The sequence below is a fragment of the Ammodytes marinus genome, assembly GCF_949987685.1.
Source record: "Ammodytes marinus genome assembly, chromosome: 17".
Classification (NCBI taxonomy): Eukaryota; Metazoa; Chordata; class Actinopteri; order Uranoscopiformes; family Ammodytidae; genus Ammodytes; species Ammodytes marinus.
In genome coordinates, this window is record NC_137221.1 from 22,172,888 (window position 1) to 22,189,326 (window position 16,439).

The window sequence follows — 16,439 nt, forward strand, 5'->3', positions numbered from 1 at the left end:
GTTGAAATGTTGAATGGTCCAACAGAAAGACTTCTCTTGTTCCCTGGTCACACTGTAAATCCAATCTGCGTCCGGCAGGTGGCAGCACTGCTCTCCTCAGTCACTCAACACTCCTCTGTTCATTGCTGAAGAACAACGCGACCAACCAGAACGCTGTATGAAGTCACATGACACGGAAAGCATGGCGGCTCAGCGACAGAGAAATGCCGAATGACAACAATGCTGTCGATTTTGTACTATGAAATACTCTTAAAACCTCTGACATTGGTCGAAATTGTATATAATTCCTCACGGTAAATAACGCCTTTTACATACACATGTTAATACGCCTATTTACGTCATTATCTAATACTCTGTCTGTTGCCACCTCTTTACAATCTATGGTTGCCGAACGATAAGTAGCCTACTCGTCCGTCACTTGTTATTTGTATTCTTGCTATGTGAGCAACCTGTCAAATCCATCCTTGTTGCACTGTGCAGCCAGTGACATCTCTTTATCTCTCTCTCTCTCTCTCTCTCTCTCTCTCTCTCTCTCTCTCTCTCTCTCTCTCTCTCTCTCTCTCTCTCTCTCTCTCTCTCTCTCTCTCTCTCTTTCTCTGTCTGTCTGTCTGTAGATGATGAAGCTGCGGGTCCAGCTGCAGTGTAAGAACCTACATGATTACCTGAAAGAGCTGAGTCCGGAAGTTCTGGACAAACTGTATAACCATCCCGCAACATGTCTAGCTGTCTACAGGTAGGCTACACACACACACACACACACACACACACACACACACACACACTCTGCAGCCTACTAACTGCAAATGGTGTTGATATTATAGACATACGACTGTGGTGGTGTTGTTGGTGTTGTGTCATTTTCATCTCGTTTTTTTGATCTTCTAATCAAAAGGGAACTGCCGTCTCTGGCCAAGAATTATGTGATGCGTATGCTGTTCCTGGATCAGCCTCTCCCACAGGCAGCAGTGGCATTGTGGGTGAAAAAAGAGAGTCAGAAGTGAGTCACTTTACTTTGTCACATCTTCACCTTTGTAGCAGCAGCACCGTGAACTGTTTATATTTAAGTGTGTGTGTGTGTGTGTGTGTGTGTGTGTGTGTGTGTGTGTGTGTGTGTGTGTGTGTGTGTGTGTGTGTTTGTGTGTGTGTGTGTGTGTGTCAAACTGGACCTATGATTGGACAGAACGTCAAGCATTGCAACTGCATGAGTTACTGTGTGGATATACAGATTTGATAATGGGATCTATCCATGTGTGTCACTAGTAGAATTGTTTTCTTGTAAGGGTGGGGGGGGGCATGTGTTAATTACCATTAAGGTGAAAGTAACTGTGGGCAAGAACAGGAAATAGCCCCTCAGGGACTTTGCTGCAACCTTTTTATCACATCATCAGTGGAAGATAAAAAGGTAACTAACTATACATTTGTGAATAATATCCATCTGGGTTAAACAGTTGTTGTGTTTTGTCTTTGCAGGTATCATGATGAGTGTGTGTCAGTGTTGGCAGGACTGCGCCTGTGGCACTGTCAGCAGCTGCAGGGGGGTCTGCAGGGCTACATGTTGAATCCAGTGTTCAAAGACAACCTGAGGATAGCTCTGCTGGGCGGGTAGGTCAACACACACACACACACACACACACACACACACACACACACACACACACACACACACACACACCCCCTTTAGAGAAACTCACAACTCTTTGTTTGCTTGTATAAGGCTCAATGCTGATATGTTTGTACAAAACCAAACACACTCTTACTCCTTCCACGTCCTCTTACCTGGGGCCAGCCAGGACGTGCTTGGCTGCTTAGTCATAATAATCAAGGTTCAACAAAGGCTTATTAAAAAACTCCCAACTATAATATTTTTATTAATTCATTTCGGGTTCTATGAGCAGGGACAATGCGCACTTATAAAAACATATTTTTTACAGATGCTATTTTACATCTGGACTAGTTGAAACAGGTCTCCCTTAAAATTTTTCATTTCATTTAACTTTTATTTATCCTCGAGAGACCAATTGAGGGGTGACCCTCATTTTCAATGACGTCGAGTTCAAACAAATTCAAAGGAAAAACAACAATACATTAACGATATTCAACGCAAATACATCAAATACACAACAACAGGTGAAGAGAAAAACAATTGAAACATTTACACAGTGGTGAAATTAAGTGGTAGCAATTAAAATTAAATGGGTGAGAGTACAATATAGCCTAATTAAAACAGTTACAGGTAGAGTTTGGCAGATTTAAAATAGTTTGTTTAAATTGGTTAAAGGATATGAAGTTATTTAGTTTAATTTGTTGCTGTAAGTTGTTCCAGGAGTCAGGGGCACTGAAGCTAAAAGCTGTCTTTCCTAGCTCAGACCGGGCTTGTGGGACATAAAGCATAAGCATGTCAGTGGAGCGGGTCTGATAAAGCCCATCTGAGATTTGCAGCAATTCAGTTAAATAACGAGGAAGCTTCCCGGTCAAGGCTTTGTAAATTAAAATATGCCAATGTGCGTCACGTCTCTCTTTAAGGGAGGACCACCCAACCTTTTCATATAAAAGACAATGGTGTGTGTCATAAGCATCTCCTGTGATGAACCTTAAAGCAGAGTGAAAAACAGAGTCCAGGAGTTTAAGACATGAATGTGATGCATGCCGGTAAACCACATCACCGTAATCAAGGACAGACATGAAAACTGCTTCAATAATCCTTTTCCTACTAAATAAAGGGAAGGTGGTTTTGTTCCTATAAAAATAGCCAATTTTTTGTCGTAGTCGACGAACAAGATTTTTTATATGAAAATTAAAAGTGAGTTTATCATCTAACCAGATGCCGAGATATTTGTACTCTGTGACTCTTTCAATTAAAAATCCATTATTTGTAAAAATATTAAAATCATTCAAATTTGTAGTTCTTGCTCTGGAGAAACACATATATTTGGTTTTGTCTGTATTTAGAACAAGCCTGAGGTCCACTAGACAGTCCTGCAGGGTGTTAAAAGAGCTTTGTAGGTTCTGAATAGATTGGTGCACCGAATCGGAAATGCAATACAGTACTGTGTCGTCAGCGTATAGATGGGCATGACAGTTTTTTAGCGATGAAACAATGTTATTTATATAAATTGTGAAAAGAACTGGACCTAAAATTGAGCCTTGTGGGACACCATTTGTAACAGTTAAAAACTCAGATTGGTATCTTCCGAGTTTAACTGACTGCTGTCTATCAGAGAGATAATCCCTAAACCAGCTACATGCAGAATGATCAAAGCCAATGTCATGCAGCCTCTGTAAAAGCAAATGGTGGTCAACAGTATCAAAGGCCTTTGAAAGATCAATAAAAAGTGCTGCACAGTGCTTTATGAAGCTAGAAATAAAATCATGCAGATTAAGCACCAATACAATAAAAGTCGATTATCCTACTGTTAACAAACATGAAAACAATAACAGTTGTCAAGATCAACGCGAGCACGTACATACACACACGCAAGCTGAACTCTCCCAGCCATATAACAAACAAGGCCCAATAGCATGGGACATACATAGAAACTTCAATTAACACCGTAAGTTTTTAATAAAAAAATTATTGCACTGCTGTTGTCTCTCCACACACACACACACACACACACAGGGGCAAAGCCTGGGCAGATGATGGCGGCTCTCTGGGTCCTGACCGCCATGCCAAGGACATAGACAGTCTGGACTGCTATGCCATGGAGCGCTGGGAGGTCATCCTACAGTTCATGGTGGGCTCTCCCTCTGCTGCTGTCAGCCAGGACCTGGCTCAGCTGCTGGTCCAAGCTGGCCTCATGAAAAGGTACACTGTATGGTGGCTTAATGGTGTGATTTTGTTGTGTTGGAAACAAAAATTATATGAGAGAATAGTACGGACAAGTGTTAGGGCCACAGGGAAGGAAAGAAAATGAGGAGGAGGAAGTTTATTTATTTGATCATGCACTTCCAGAATAAGGAACAAATTTAATATCGAGAAAGAAAAGTCCAGCTTTTAAGACTACATTAAACAGCTCATATGACGGCCTCAACAGTAGACGCCTTGTGAATTGGTGAAACTGTACTTTAGAATCTGCTTTGGTAACAAATAAATGGTTTCTCTTTAAGCTCATAATCACGGTGTAGTGGTCAGTATGAGGACTTTGAAGTAGCCTCGGATCGGGCTCGGGCAGCTCAGCTCCTCACATAGCTGTCAGCTGTCATAGCTGCGTTCCTTAGTGCATTTGATGGACCAGAAGAGTAGACTTTTTTTTTTTTTTTTTCGATATTGAATTTCATCTTTATTTTTGAAATTTCGAATTTATTCTTGAAAAAAATGTCCTCCTTGTTTATTTTTTCTTTCCCGTGGCCCTAATACTCGTGATATACATTCTTAGAGGAAAACAATGGTGATTGACATTTAAGTGAGAATGGTGCAGCAGCCCCTAGTTGACAGGTGTTGTGTTCTTGTGGTGTGTGTCTGTCAGTGAGGCAGGAGAGGCTCCATACATCACCTCGGCTGGGTTCCAGTTCCTCCTACTGGACACGGCCTCTCAGCTGTGGTACTTCACCCTGCAGTACCTCAACACTGCTCAGGTACCGGCTGACTTTCAGTCTCTTTCTGCTTCCTTTGTTTTTACCAACCTGAAAGGCGGAGTTTAAATTGTACAGTTGATACTAACTCGTCAAATTCAAATCAGTCACTAATGATAAACATTAATATTACCAAACTCAATAAATAAAAGCAACCTGCAGCACAGAGCTTGATATTGTTTATCTGTTGGTGTGTGTATCAATCTCATATTTCTAGTTCATGTCAGAAAATAATCAAATATTTTTGAGAAATAGCATTGCAGCACAGTACAATAAAAAAGGCCTAATAGTTTAACTTTTCTCTTTTTATTCCCCCCACCATTTTAATTGAAATACTCATTTTTTTGTGCAAATTGCTTTTGAATTTAAAATATCTAACTTGTGTATATATGTAATACTTTTTTCTCTTGCAGTCCAGAGGGATGGACCTGGTGGAGATCTTGTCATTCTTATTCCAGCTCAGTTTCTCTACTCTGGGCAGAGTGAGTGCAAAAGCTGTTTGATTCAGTGTGCATGCTGGGAAAAGCCAAATAATTCTCAATAAATATTTTTTTACGTTTTTATTAAAAGAAAATCCTGCTAAGTTTTGAGTTTTCCTTGTTTATACTGATCATGTATTGCCCCGTTTGCCTCAGGATTACTCAGTGGAGGGCATGAGCGAGTCCTTACTCACCTTCCTGCAGCACCTGAGGGAGTTTGGACTAGTCTTTCAAAGGAAGGTGAGACATTGACCCTGTGTTCCAATCCCCATACTTCCCCCTGCTTTTTAGTATGCTAGAAAAAAGATTAAGGCTGTCCGAAATTCTTTTGGTCAGATTTTTTAGTATGCTTAAAAATACCCGGATGCCGAGATTTTTTAATGTTGAAATGAAATCAGCATGCCATTTGGGGCAATTCTAACCCATAATCCAGTGCACACCCGGAAGTGACGTCACATTGACTGTGCCGCTGGTATCTTAAATACATGATACATTTTTGTGTTGTGAAAATCTTTCTATCAATATTTCTAAAAATCTACGATATTATTACCTTAACAAATCAAATCAAATTTTAATTTCACTTTTCTTAATAAATACTGGTTTTACTTTGTCCCCCTATATGACCAAAAGCAGACCCTGCTTCAGTATAGAATATGTGTATACAACGTCATTAAGCAATTACAGATGAGTGGAATAAGTTTAAATATAACTACATATTAGTTTTGATGATAAAGTGTGTTTGTTTCTAGTTTGTAATAAGTCAGTCATTCCTGTGTGTTCTGGCCCTCCAGAGGAAGTCGAGGCGATACTACCCCACCAGACTGGCCATCACTCTGGCAGCAGGAGTGACCAGCAGCCTCTCCTCCTCCACCTTAGCTTCCAGCTCTGGCACCGGAGACGCAGGCTTCATCGTGGTGGAGACCAACTACCGTCTCTACGCCTACACAGGTATGAACAACGCCTTTTAAAGGGACAGTCCAGTGTTTTTAAACTGGGGTTGTAGGATGTACTTTTTTTTCAACAAATATATTAATGCTAACCTAAGTTTCCGTTCAATTGTACACTATTAGTTTCTCACTGCTGATTTGCGAACTGATACGCTGCACTGCACACACGAGAGTTGGCGTAGTAATACATGGCCGAAATACGCTTGAAAAATATTGCAAACATGAATGGCTGTCTGCCAGTGCTGTGTGGCACATCAAATTAATTTGACCCTATTATTTTCACATTTTATAATTGCTTCACGTCACAGTTTTTTGAGATTATGAAAAAGTTTGTCATTCACTTGTCTGAAAGTTGTTTGTTTGTGTGTCCCTCTCTGCCTCCCTCCCTCCCTCTCTCTCTCCCTCCCTCGCTCCCTCCCTCGCTCCCTCCCTCTCTCCCTCCTCTCTCCCTCCCTCTCCCTCCCTCCCTCTCTCTCTCCCTCCCTCCCTCCCTCCCTCTCTCCCTCCCTCTCTCTCTCCCTCCCTCCCTCCCTCCCTCCCTCTCTCCCTCCCTCTCTCCCTCCCTCCCAGACTCAGAACTTCAGATAGCTCTGGTGGCTCTCTTCAGTGAGTGTCTGTATCGCTTCCCTAACGTAGTGGTGGCTCAGGTTACAAGGGAGTCGGTGCAACAGGCCATCGCCAATGGCATCACTGCACAACAGGTACTTACTACAGGGGAAGTCAAGTGTATTTAAGGAAGGAAAATCCTCACCAGTAGTATTCTACCATAAATCCATCTGAAATAACCTTTATATTCATGCTTTTCAAAAATATTTCAGAAATATTAATACAAATAATATATGCTACAACAATGGTAACGTGTCCCTCTAAATACCCAATTGGTCTCATACCACACTGTTCATTGGTTGTTATTTTGGCATTTTTAGGGCACTATAACTAAATCAATGGTCTAGTATTGTTTGTCCCAATCTGCATATACATACTGTATAATGTTTTGTGTAATGCATAGCCTTTCACCTTAATGGTGATTGACCCAGAAAAGCAAAAGTAGGAATATATGTAAAATAATAAAAAATTATTATTAAAAAAAAAAGTGACCGGTAACAATGTATTTAATTCACATAATGCATAGATACTTTCCATGAAAACATTATGTTATATCCACCCGAATGTATGTAACGCGTCCTTTATTTATTTATTTATTTTCATTCCAGATTATCCATTTTCTAAGGACCAGAGCTCACCCTGTTATGCTCAGACAGGTGCATCTCTTTCTCACACTTGATTGTAATAATAATAATAATGAGTGGGTTGGCGCTTTAATGGGTCTTTGCACTGTGTTTTCATCCTCCATAAACTTTGTTTCTTCTAGACCCCTGTCCTGCCTTCAACCATCACAGATAACATCAGACTGTGGGAGCTGGAGAGAGACAGACTGCAGTTCACTGAGGGTGAGCTGCTGGCTTATACTAATAGTGTTTTATTCATTTATCATGAACAAACAAAGACAGCGCAGATCTTGCCAAATTAGAAACAGAGTGCTTTTGTATATGAGTTACATCATCAACAACACACATTTGTGTAATATCATAACAATTGTTTTGCATTGGAGTCATGTCGAAGAAAGGAAGACATTAGACAATGTTATATTATTTGTGAAAACAATGTGCGGGCGTGCTTTACCTGCAACAGATCTACCAAATAACTAGGAAGATAATCAATAAAGTGTTGCCATATAGAAAGGATTGTTGTTACATTTTTAAAATAGCACCAATACGTTCCATGGGAAAAACTTAAAAATTTTCTCTGTACCATTGTGTACTCGAGGGAGGCTTCTCCTGAATCCACTAGAACAGAATACATGGCCTTAGCTGGCTAATCTTAAACTGACTGATGTCTACTTTACTCTGTTGATAAATCTGTGTCCTGTGTGTGTGTGTGTGTGTGTGTGTGTGTGTGTGTGTTGTCCATGTGTCCCTTCAGGTGTGCTCTACAACCAGTTCCTCTCCCAGGCTGACTTTGAGGTGCTACGAGACAGAGCTCAGGTTGGCGATTTTTTTCCCGTCTCTTCATGCCTGAATAATGTCATATTTGTGTCATCGTTTTTATATGGATTTTAAAGGGGCACTATGCAGTTTCAGAGGAATTTGTTTACATTTGCATATGCTGCAGTTAAGTTTACCAAAACATATTTTTCTTCTAAAATCATAAAGAAAATATACATTATTTTGAGGGACCGAAGATTAAAATTTGGTTGTGAACAAAACTGTGTGCCCTGCTTCTGTAAAAAATAAATATATATATTAATATTATTATATAATAATTGTAACAACAACAACAGAGAAACATTTTAAAGGTAGCTTTCTAACTTCAGTGTTCCAGGGATGGCATAGTTTTTGATGTGAAGAAAGTTTGTTTATTCATAGAAAATGTTCACTTCTCCGACACATACAAAGTTACATAGTGCACCTATAAAATCAATTTGGATTTTCAAGTAATTCACATTGTTGGTATAAATATGTATTGCTGTGGTGCAGAATCTGGACTGTCTGGTGTGGCAGGACGTGTCTCAGAGGACCATGGTGGTCACACAGCAGGGACACAGTGAGGTCAAGAGGTTCTGGAAACGACAGAAGTCTAACTAACAGGAAGAGAACTAAAGGTGCCAAGTCCTGTCACAGCTGATGACTGTTGGTCCTACATGTGTCGCCAGGATTTCCTCACTGCCACAGTTTTGGTCATGTAAGAAAGTGGAGATGATACAATTATTTTTCTTTGTTTCGTATGTTGTATGTATTTTGGATTAAATGATGATAATAACCAAAAACACAGATCTGCCCCATTCTTTACTGTTATGTGTACTGACTTACTTTATTAAAAAAGCTAAACATAAAAGAAAACACTGCCTACATGCACCATTTAAAGCCTTCACCTAATACCCAGTGCTATAGTTGTCCAATATCTGATTTTTGTTTCCTTATCCGGTTTTTATTTTATTTGTGGATACATGTCCATTTTAAAACAAAGTGACTGCACACCTGTGGACCTTCACAGGCCTGCCCACACAAATGGCTGGGCCCCTGAAAACATCCAGACAATGGGCCCCCCTTACCCATGCTTTACTCGTATCAATGTGTGTGAGTGCGCTCATCCCTCAATAAACACATACATGTATTTGTAGAGAGAATAACTATCTTGTCAACCAGGGACTTGCAGGGACAGTTATTTTAAAAATAGTAGCACATTTCTGACTTAGCCCAGCATACCAACCAATTTATTTTGACTCCCTTACACTCACACAATTGTTTAACAGATCAACAGATCTCTACAAAATAATCAGTTCACAGAGACATTGTTCTTCTTTAGTATTCACTAAAGCAAACAGTTTTCTCACAATGTGCACGTTGTCTATGCTACTAGCTTCTGGTATAAGATACATTTACACTAATTGACTGCACCAAATATTGGACTTTTTTGTATTTCTGCACATGAGAATAAATCATTTGAAATCTTTTGGTGGTATTGTTGAAACAAATAACACTTAAAAAACAACATCAACAACAAATTCTTCACACAAAAAAATAAATTAAAATCCGTGTTCTCTACATGAATAACCAAACCAACCTACCCTCAAAACTATAAAGTTGGCCTATGTTTGGTTGCAACATTTAGGCTTAGTTCATTCTGCTCTCATCACTGCAAAAGTACTGAAAAAAGTACTGACATTACTGAAATCATTACAAAAAAGTTCTTAATCTTTGAACTCAAATGTGTTCCTTCAATTATTTCCAAGTCCAACTTCTTTGTGCCTTGTATCTTTCTTTGCATTAAGAACTTTTAAGGTCTATTTTTATTTTTTATTTTTAGAAACAATACAGAAAGCAGGACCTTGGTAGTTACGGCAATAATTAAAACAGGATGATGCTGCTCGTCAGCTTCATTGTGGTATGACCCGGCTAGTTGGTCAATTGGTCAGGTTTGTGAAAAACTGGTCAGACCTGGCTGGCCGTGTCAACCAGAAGACTTATGTCAAAGCCTTTAGAAGGTATAGTCCCCAAAGGGAAATTCTTTTTCACAAAAATGTACTATGGGGAGAGATAATTTAAACCTGTTTGTAGACTCAGGACAATGACAGAGTAACTAGCCTGTCCTCTTTATAAGAATGTAGAAGAACTACAAAAGGTACCCAAGCAGTTTTTTCATGGGGTCCAAATACTTTTCACAACCACACCCAGACACAAGTAGCATGTACATGTGGAACGACGACAAAATATAATCCAGACAAAACTGTTTAATATCAAAACCCAATCTTGTCACCATTTGGCACACAAAGGGTTTATAGGATGGATTATGTTTGAAACAGTTACACTCCACTGTGCTCAATCTGAAACATTTTGAACATTTCAGCTTTTTTACTGCTTTTTAAATGGCCGTAAGCGGAGCTGCAGCTCTGTGTAAACACCCAACTTTGAATAGATATTTACATAAATATCTAAAAATAAAGTTTATCTTAGTTAGGTTCTTGGCTTCAAAAGACCATGGGCCCCCCAAGTGGCTGGGCCCTAGAAAGCCTTCCCACTTTCTACCCCTTATGGGCGGCCCTGGACCTTCACAGCAATTCAGAGTGCCAATTTCTATCCAAAAGCCAAAAATGCATGGAGTCCACAAGGAGGCCGAAATTGAAGTGTCAGTTTATTCTTGATATGGTTGATATTCTACACAAACAGGCCTAATACAGACCATGTACGCTACATCTCCTAGTTTAGGAGTTGAATATAATACTAGCAGCAGTGTTAAAGCTCCCATATTATACACTTTTCGGTTCTATTATACACCATATTATATGGTCTTAGTGGTCCCTAATACGTTTTTCTTTAATTGTTTGCTGAAAAAAACTTTCAGATAATTTATTGTACTATGCTGATGTTCAGCTAATCTCACAATGGCCTATTTTTTAAAAAGAGCTGCAGCTCCCCTCGTAAATATACAATCTTTGAGCTCCCCCCGCCCCCTGTCCGGAAGCGAAGCCAGATACGCCTCGCCCTCTGTCTGTCAGGGCCGTGGACCAATAAGAAATAGGGGTGTGGGCTGCACAGTGGAAGCTTCTGGCTTTCCAGTTTTTGTGGTCAGAAAAGGGGAGAATTCTGACTGGAGTATATTGGGGGGGAGGGGTGGGGGTTTCAGAAAGGGGGAGAGTGAGAAAAGGAGAGATTGTTATTTTTTTAAATATTTTGGCAGTCTCTAGGCACACCTTGGACCAATAGATATGTTGGAACACATTTAAAAAGTGCATTTAGCATAATATGTGACCTTTAACATATGAACAGTCAAACTTGACTTTGCATGAAAGGTGTCTGTCAAGAGATCAAGATCTTAGTTTCATGTTGTTACTGATGGTTTGTACAGTAGCATACAGCTGTACCATAGCCAATGCTAAGACTTGAATACATTACACAAAACAAATAAATAAATCACTCAATATGTCCAGAGCACCAAAGAGTGTTGCAGAGTGCCACTAGTGTTGTGCAGTGGAAATGACTCCAGCAGCAGCTGGGCTATTGCTGGCTAGCTGTAGCCACACACTCAATTTAGTATCCAGGTATTGCTATGGCAGTGTGACACAGTGTCAGAGATTATTTAGCGTTCTCCGATAGCCCTTTTTCTCTCAGCGTAAACGCACTGTTTTGGTACCGGCGGGAACAATAAAAACGTCAGAGGAACGACAGGCCGAAGATGGAACCAGGGACCTCGCGTGGAATTAAGACCGCCGTGGGGTGCGGTGCGCGGGAAGATACCCCGGGGGAAGAGGCGAGGAGAGGCGGAGAGGACCAGAAGAAGAGCTCACAGCAGCATGGAGCCGGTGACAACCAGACACACACAGCAGGGAAGGAAGAAGATGCTGGCAAATACGAGGAGGAACTAGACCCAAGAATTCAGGCACGTTACAAATGTATAATTAGGCAAATAGATGTAGCCTGCCTGATAGAGTGAACCGTTATTAACGCGGCAATATAGGCTAGCCCTTATCTAGCTTGCCATTGCTTTATTAACAGCCTTGTGGTGACATTGTGCTTTTAATGACATGTGTTTCAGGAGGAGCTGGAGCATCTCAACCAGGCCAGCGATGAGATCAACAAGCTGGAGCTGCAGCTGGATGTGAGCAAGTTGTTTGTGTCATCATAGTGGGAGTGACATATTCATATTATCACAACCATAACACAACGTATGGTCATCATCATGGTAGTGCTTACTGAATGTGAAGTGCAATGATAAAGGTGCAGTCAGCTATTCTGGAGATTGCTTGTTGTTGTCAAAATCCGTGAATTTCTCCTCATGATCTGCTACCTTTAAGTAGCCTATGCTGTGTGTGTGATGAAAAATAATCTGGTGTTAATACTTTGCCTAGGCTCTGTAAACGGGTATGCCCTCCGTAGCTAGCAACATGCCCAGTTACAGAGCCTAGGCTGTGTATTAAAACTGGATTTTATTTTCTGCAGACACACAGAGTAGCCTACGGACAGGTGGTGCATCTTAAGGAGATATTCACAAATTTGAAGTGAAAAGTGATTTTGACAACAAGCGTTCTCCAGAATAGCTGACTGTACCTTTAAGTCTCGTGTGCTTCCATACTTCAGGATGCCAGGTCCAGCTACAGGAGAATCTTGACTGACTCTGCCAGGAAGCTCAACGCTCTGGCCTCCAGGCTTGGTGCTTGCATTGAGAAAGCGCGGCCTTACTATGAAGCCCGCCGGCTGGCCAAAGAGGTATGTGTTGAAGCTGCACCTGTCTTCAGTGCACTTAGTTTGCCGTTAACTACCTTTTCGTACAGTGTGTGCACTGTGCAATGAAAAAAAAAATAGTTATTTATGGTGGGCCCCTTTGTTTACACACCCTTTGTTACCATAATTATTTACAGAGCCTAGGTTGTGTATTAGCTCTGGATTTATTTTTATATTTATCAGTGCACACAGTACGGACAGGTAGTGAATTGTGAGGAGATATTCACTGTTTTGGACATAACGTGATTTTGACAACGAGCTCTAGAATTCTCTAGAACATCATAATAAGTTAACCACACTGCTATTGCTTACTGTTGATGCAATACGGGTAAGATTAATGTGTGTGTCGGCCCGTTGAGTGTCTGTAAATTGCTGCTGATGTTTGCTCGAAGGATTTCACATAGTGACAAATGCCAGTTTAGCTGTTTTGTCATAAAGGTTAAACCAGTTAATGCCCGTACATCTGACCGGACAGTCCCAAGCCTACACACATCAGTCGCTGTGTGAATCGCTCAGAGTCATGTTCTCAGCAGAGATAGTTATTCTAACGGTGAACAGTGCACACACTGCAGTTACAAAAAAGACTCACTAGATGGCATGTTTCCACCTCTCATTCCTATTAACTGGTGAAACAAGTTATTAAATATTGTTAATAAATCGCTGGTGAAAATCTTAATTTGTGATATAGACTGATATTGCGGCTACTTCAAAACACATGAGGTATTGAGTTCATCAAAGCTAAAACAGTCGCCTCATAACGGAGAGGTCCATTGCCTCGTCTGCCATCTTCTATGTATGGTTGACATTTGTAAATTACTTAAATACATTTTGTAAACGTTGCATTTCATTTTTTTTTCATAACATTAACACACCCTGCAGCCTTTAAATGAGTGCGTCCTTTATACGTTGCTGCTATAGATTTTCTGTGATGGGTTAGAATTGAATTGAAGTGACAGCTGTGTGTTCTTCTCCCCAGGCCCAGCAGGAGACCCAGAAGGCAGCCCTGAGGTATGAGCGGGCTGTGTCCATGCACACTGCAGCCAGAGAGATGGTCTATGTGGCAGAGCAAGGCCTCCTGGCAGACAAGAACACCATGGACCCAACCTGGCAGGAGATGCTCAACCACGCCACCGCCAAGGTACACTGACCTGTATACTATATTCTAGACAGCATGTTACATGAGGGGGGACGTCACACCACACACTTCTTCCAGGGGTCTCCTTATGTTTGTCTCGTATACTTACAACATTCCACTCACTACTAAGCACTTTAGTTTCAAATAAATTGTTGTTTTTTTCCTTTAACTTTGTTGTGTCGCCGCCTGTTTTATGTCATGGTTATTTAAGCCGGCCATGTCAGATGTATGTGATCCTGCTCTCGGTCATATTTCTTGTGCTTGGGGGTGGTGGCGCTAATGGGCCCCATGAAGCTCAGTCCTCCTCGCAGCAGACCCCGGGTTCGAATCCGACCCCGTGGTCGTTCTCTGCATGTCATTCCACTCTCTGCCCCATTTCATCTCTGTCTCTCCAAATCTCAAATCGAGCAAAAATCCCTAAAAAGTATATTATTTATAATTATATATATAAATATATTTGCTGTGCTCCTGTCAGGTGAATGAGGCGGAGGAGGAGCGTCTCCGCAGTGAGCGAGAGCACCAGCGCGTCACCCAGCTGTGCCAGGACGCAGAGGCCCGAGTCCAGACCCTCCAGAAGGCCCTGAAGAAACTCATCCTCAAATCCAAACCTTACTTTGAACTCAAGGCTCAGTTCAATCACATTCTGGAGGTGCTTTGACTTCCAGAAGCTCTTTAACACTGACAGAATGATTATGCAGAACACAAAGAAGTGTCCGTAGTGCATTTGAATGTGTTGCATGTGCTTACTTGATGTCAATTGTTTTTTTCACAGGAACACAAGGCTAAAGTGGTACAGCTGGAGAAGCAGGTGGCTAAGGTCAAAACGCGCTACTCTGTGGCCCTGCGCAACCTGGAGCAGATCAGTGAGCAGATCCACGCCCAGAGGGGGGAGCGGCTCGGCGGTGGTGGTAGTGGTGAGAGGAGGAGTCCTGCTGCAGTGTGCGGGGGACGCAGCTCTCCTGTAGGGGCCGAGGCAGAGGTGGTTCACATCAGCAGCAGCAGCGGTGGAGGTGGAGGTGGGATGATAGTAGAGAGCAACTGGGCCGACGGAGAGAAGACTAGACTGTGGGTGGAGAGGCACAGAGAGAGTGGCTGGGGCCAGCAGCAGGAGGAGCATGGCGGGGGCTCTGACTGCATGTCGGTCATCAGCCTGCAGACCCTGGCCTCTGACCTGCAGAAGGCCGACTCTGTGGAGCACCTGGGCAGGCTAGGGGAGGACTGGAGCCCCCACCACCACCAACAAAGTAACAGCAGCTCCAGGGACGAGAGGGGGGCCATAAGCACCAGGGCACACAAGCCCAGCCAAGACAAGCAGCAGGGGAACAACGTCAAGCAGCATCTCAGAAGGGTTAGTCTGTGATAGTGTTAGCAGGTGGAAGCTGAGATTCATGATGACCAAGTGAAGAATATATGGCAAACATGATGAAGGGTCACAAGCATACTAAAAAAAATGGTGGTACGAGACAAGAACATTTCTGTACTGACAGGTACACTTTTTAAGTATGTTCCCTTCAGAGTACAATATTGCTGAGGACAGTAGCGTGCCTTTTAACTAACTTAAAAGGGTACAACATGAAAGAGAGAACATGTGTATAATTTCAATGCCAAGGGGTACGTGCAGCATTGGACAATATTCACACATTGGTATATAACTATAATAATTGGTAGTATTAGTGGTCATAGTAAGCTATTTATAGCAATAACAAAAACAATAATAATAAAAATAACAACAACAAATAATTCAAACAACAATAAATCATTATTATGTTGTTTATTTTTTCATAATTTCAAAGCCTTTAGCATTTAGGCTAATTAGCCTCAGCACAATGTGAAATATGAGCCAGAAATGTACCTGAACCTGACTATTGTCTTTCAATAGGGTACCTCTCCTGTGACAAGCATTTTTCTACGCTTTGAGGTACACACTGGTAACTCTATTTTTGAGTGTGCACAGAAGAAATTGTTACTGTTGTTAAGGACGAAAACTGACTTGAAAGGTGGTGGACCACCATAGGCTGAGACAGTGACTGACACAGTGAGACACTGAGAATGCATTGGGCAGTGAGGGTTGGCAGGCACATGGGGCGTACAACAATGAATCTCTATATGAAAGCAACAAAGAGAGAGAGAGAGCAGTCCTGCAGAGAACACTGACGTTTGCTCACACTTGTATTGTGCAGCATCTCATCCTGTTTGATGCTCCTTGCACTAATACCTCGACAAAAGTGCAACAAACAAACTAATCGCTGAAGAGTACACACACAGGCAAATGAGAACCAATGCAAACACATGCTGTAGAGATCAATAAATGCATCTGGTCTAAATGTCCCTACAAAACAGTTGCAAAAGTGTTCTGTGTTGGTGTTAACTTGTGTTTATGATTCAGGGATGTACAAATGTGCTTCTTGTTTGTTTGTTTAAGTTATTTGTAAGGCATGTTTGCCTTTATAAGGTAGGGAGGAAGGTTTGAAGCATGTATGAAATGGGGAAAGAGAGGGTAAGGCATGCAAAAAATGTCGCCGGCTGG

At 41.5% G+C, this 16,439-nt stretch overlaps 2 protein-coding genes across 2 annotated transcripts; both read left to right on the forward strand.

Moving 5' to 3' along the window:
* The first annotated feature begins 169 nt into the window (after window positions 1-169).
* Window positions 170-8,814, forward strand: gtf2h4 (general transcription factor IIH, polypeptide 4). The gene is made up of 14 exons (XM_080045999.1): window positions 170-293; window positions 615-733; window positions 893-997; window positions 1,471-1,602; window positions 3,620-3,805; window positions 4,467-4,575; window positions 4,986-5,054; window positions 5,208-5,291; window positions 5,843-5,999; window positions 6,569-6,699; window positions 7,213-7,260; window positions 7,371-7,449; window positions 7,982-8,043; window positions 8,536-8,814. Exons 2-14 carry the CDS (start codon window positions 615-617, stop codon window positions 8,641-8,643), a joined length of 1,389 nt encoding a protein of 462 aa, XP_079902125.1. The 5' UTR covers window positions 170-293; the 3' UTR covers window positions 8,644-8,814.
* A 2,917-nt stretch (window positions 8,815-11,731) lies between these two features.
* On the forward strand, window positions 11,732-15,544 carry sh3bp5lb (SH3-binding domain protein 5-like, b; the record flags this gene model as incomplete). Its single annotated transcript, XM_080045781.1, has 6 exons — window positions 11,732-11,935; window positions 12,092-12,154; window positions 12,634-12,762; window positions 13,754-13,915; window positions 14,388-14,561; window positions 14,685-15,544. The coding sequence occupies 6 exons, from the start codon at window positions 11,732-11,734 to the stop codon at window positions 15,270-15,272; spliced, it is 1,320 nt and encodes a 439-aa protein (XP_079901907.1). The 3' UTR covers window positions 15,273-15,544.
* Between the last annotated feature and the right edge of the window lie 895 nt (window positions 15,545-16,439).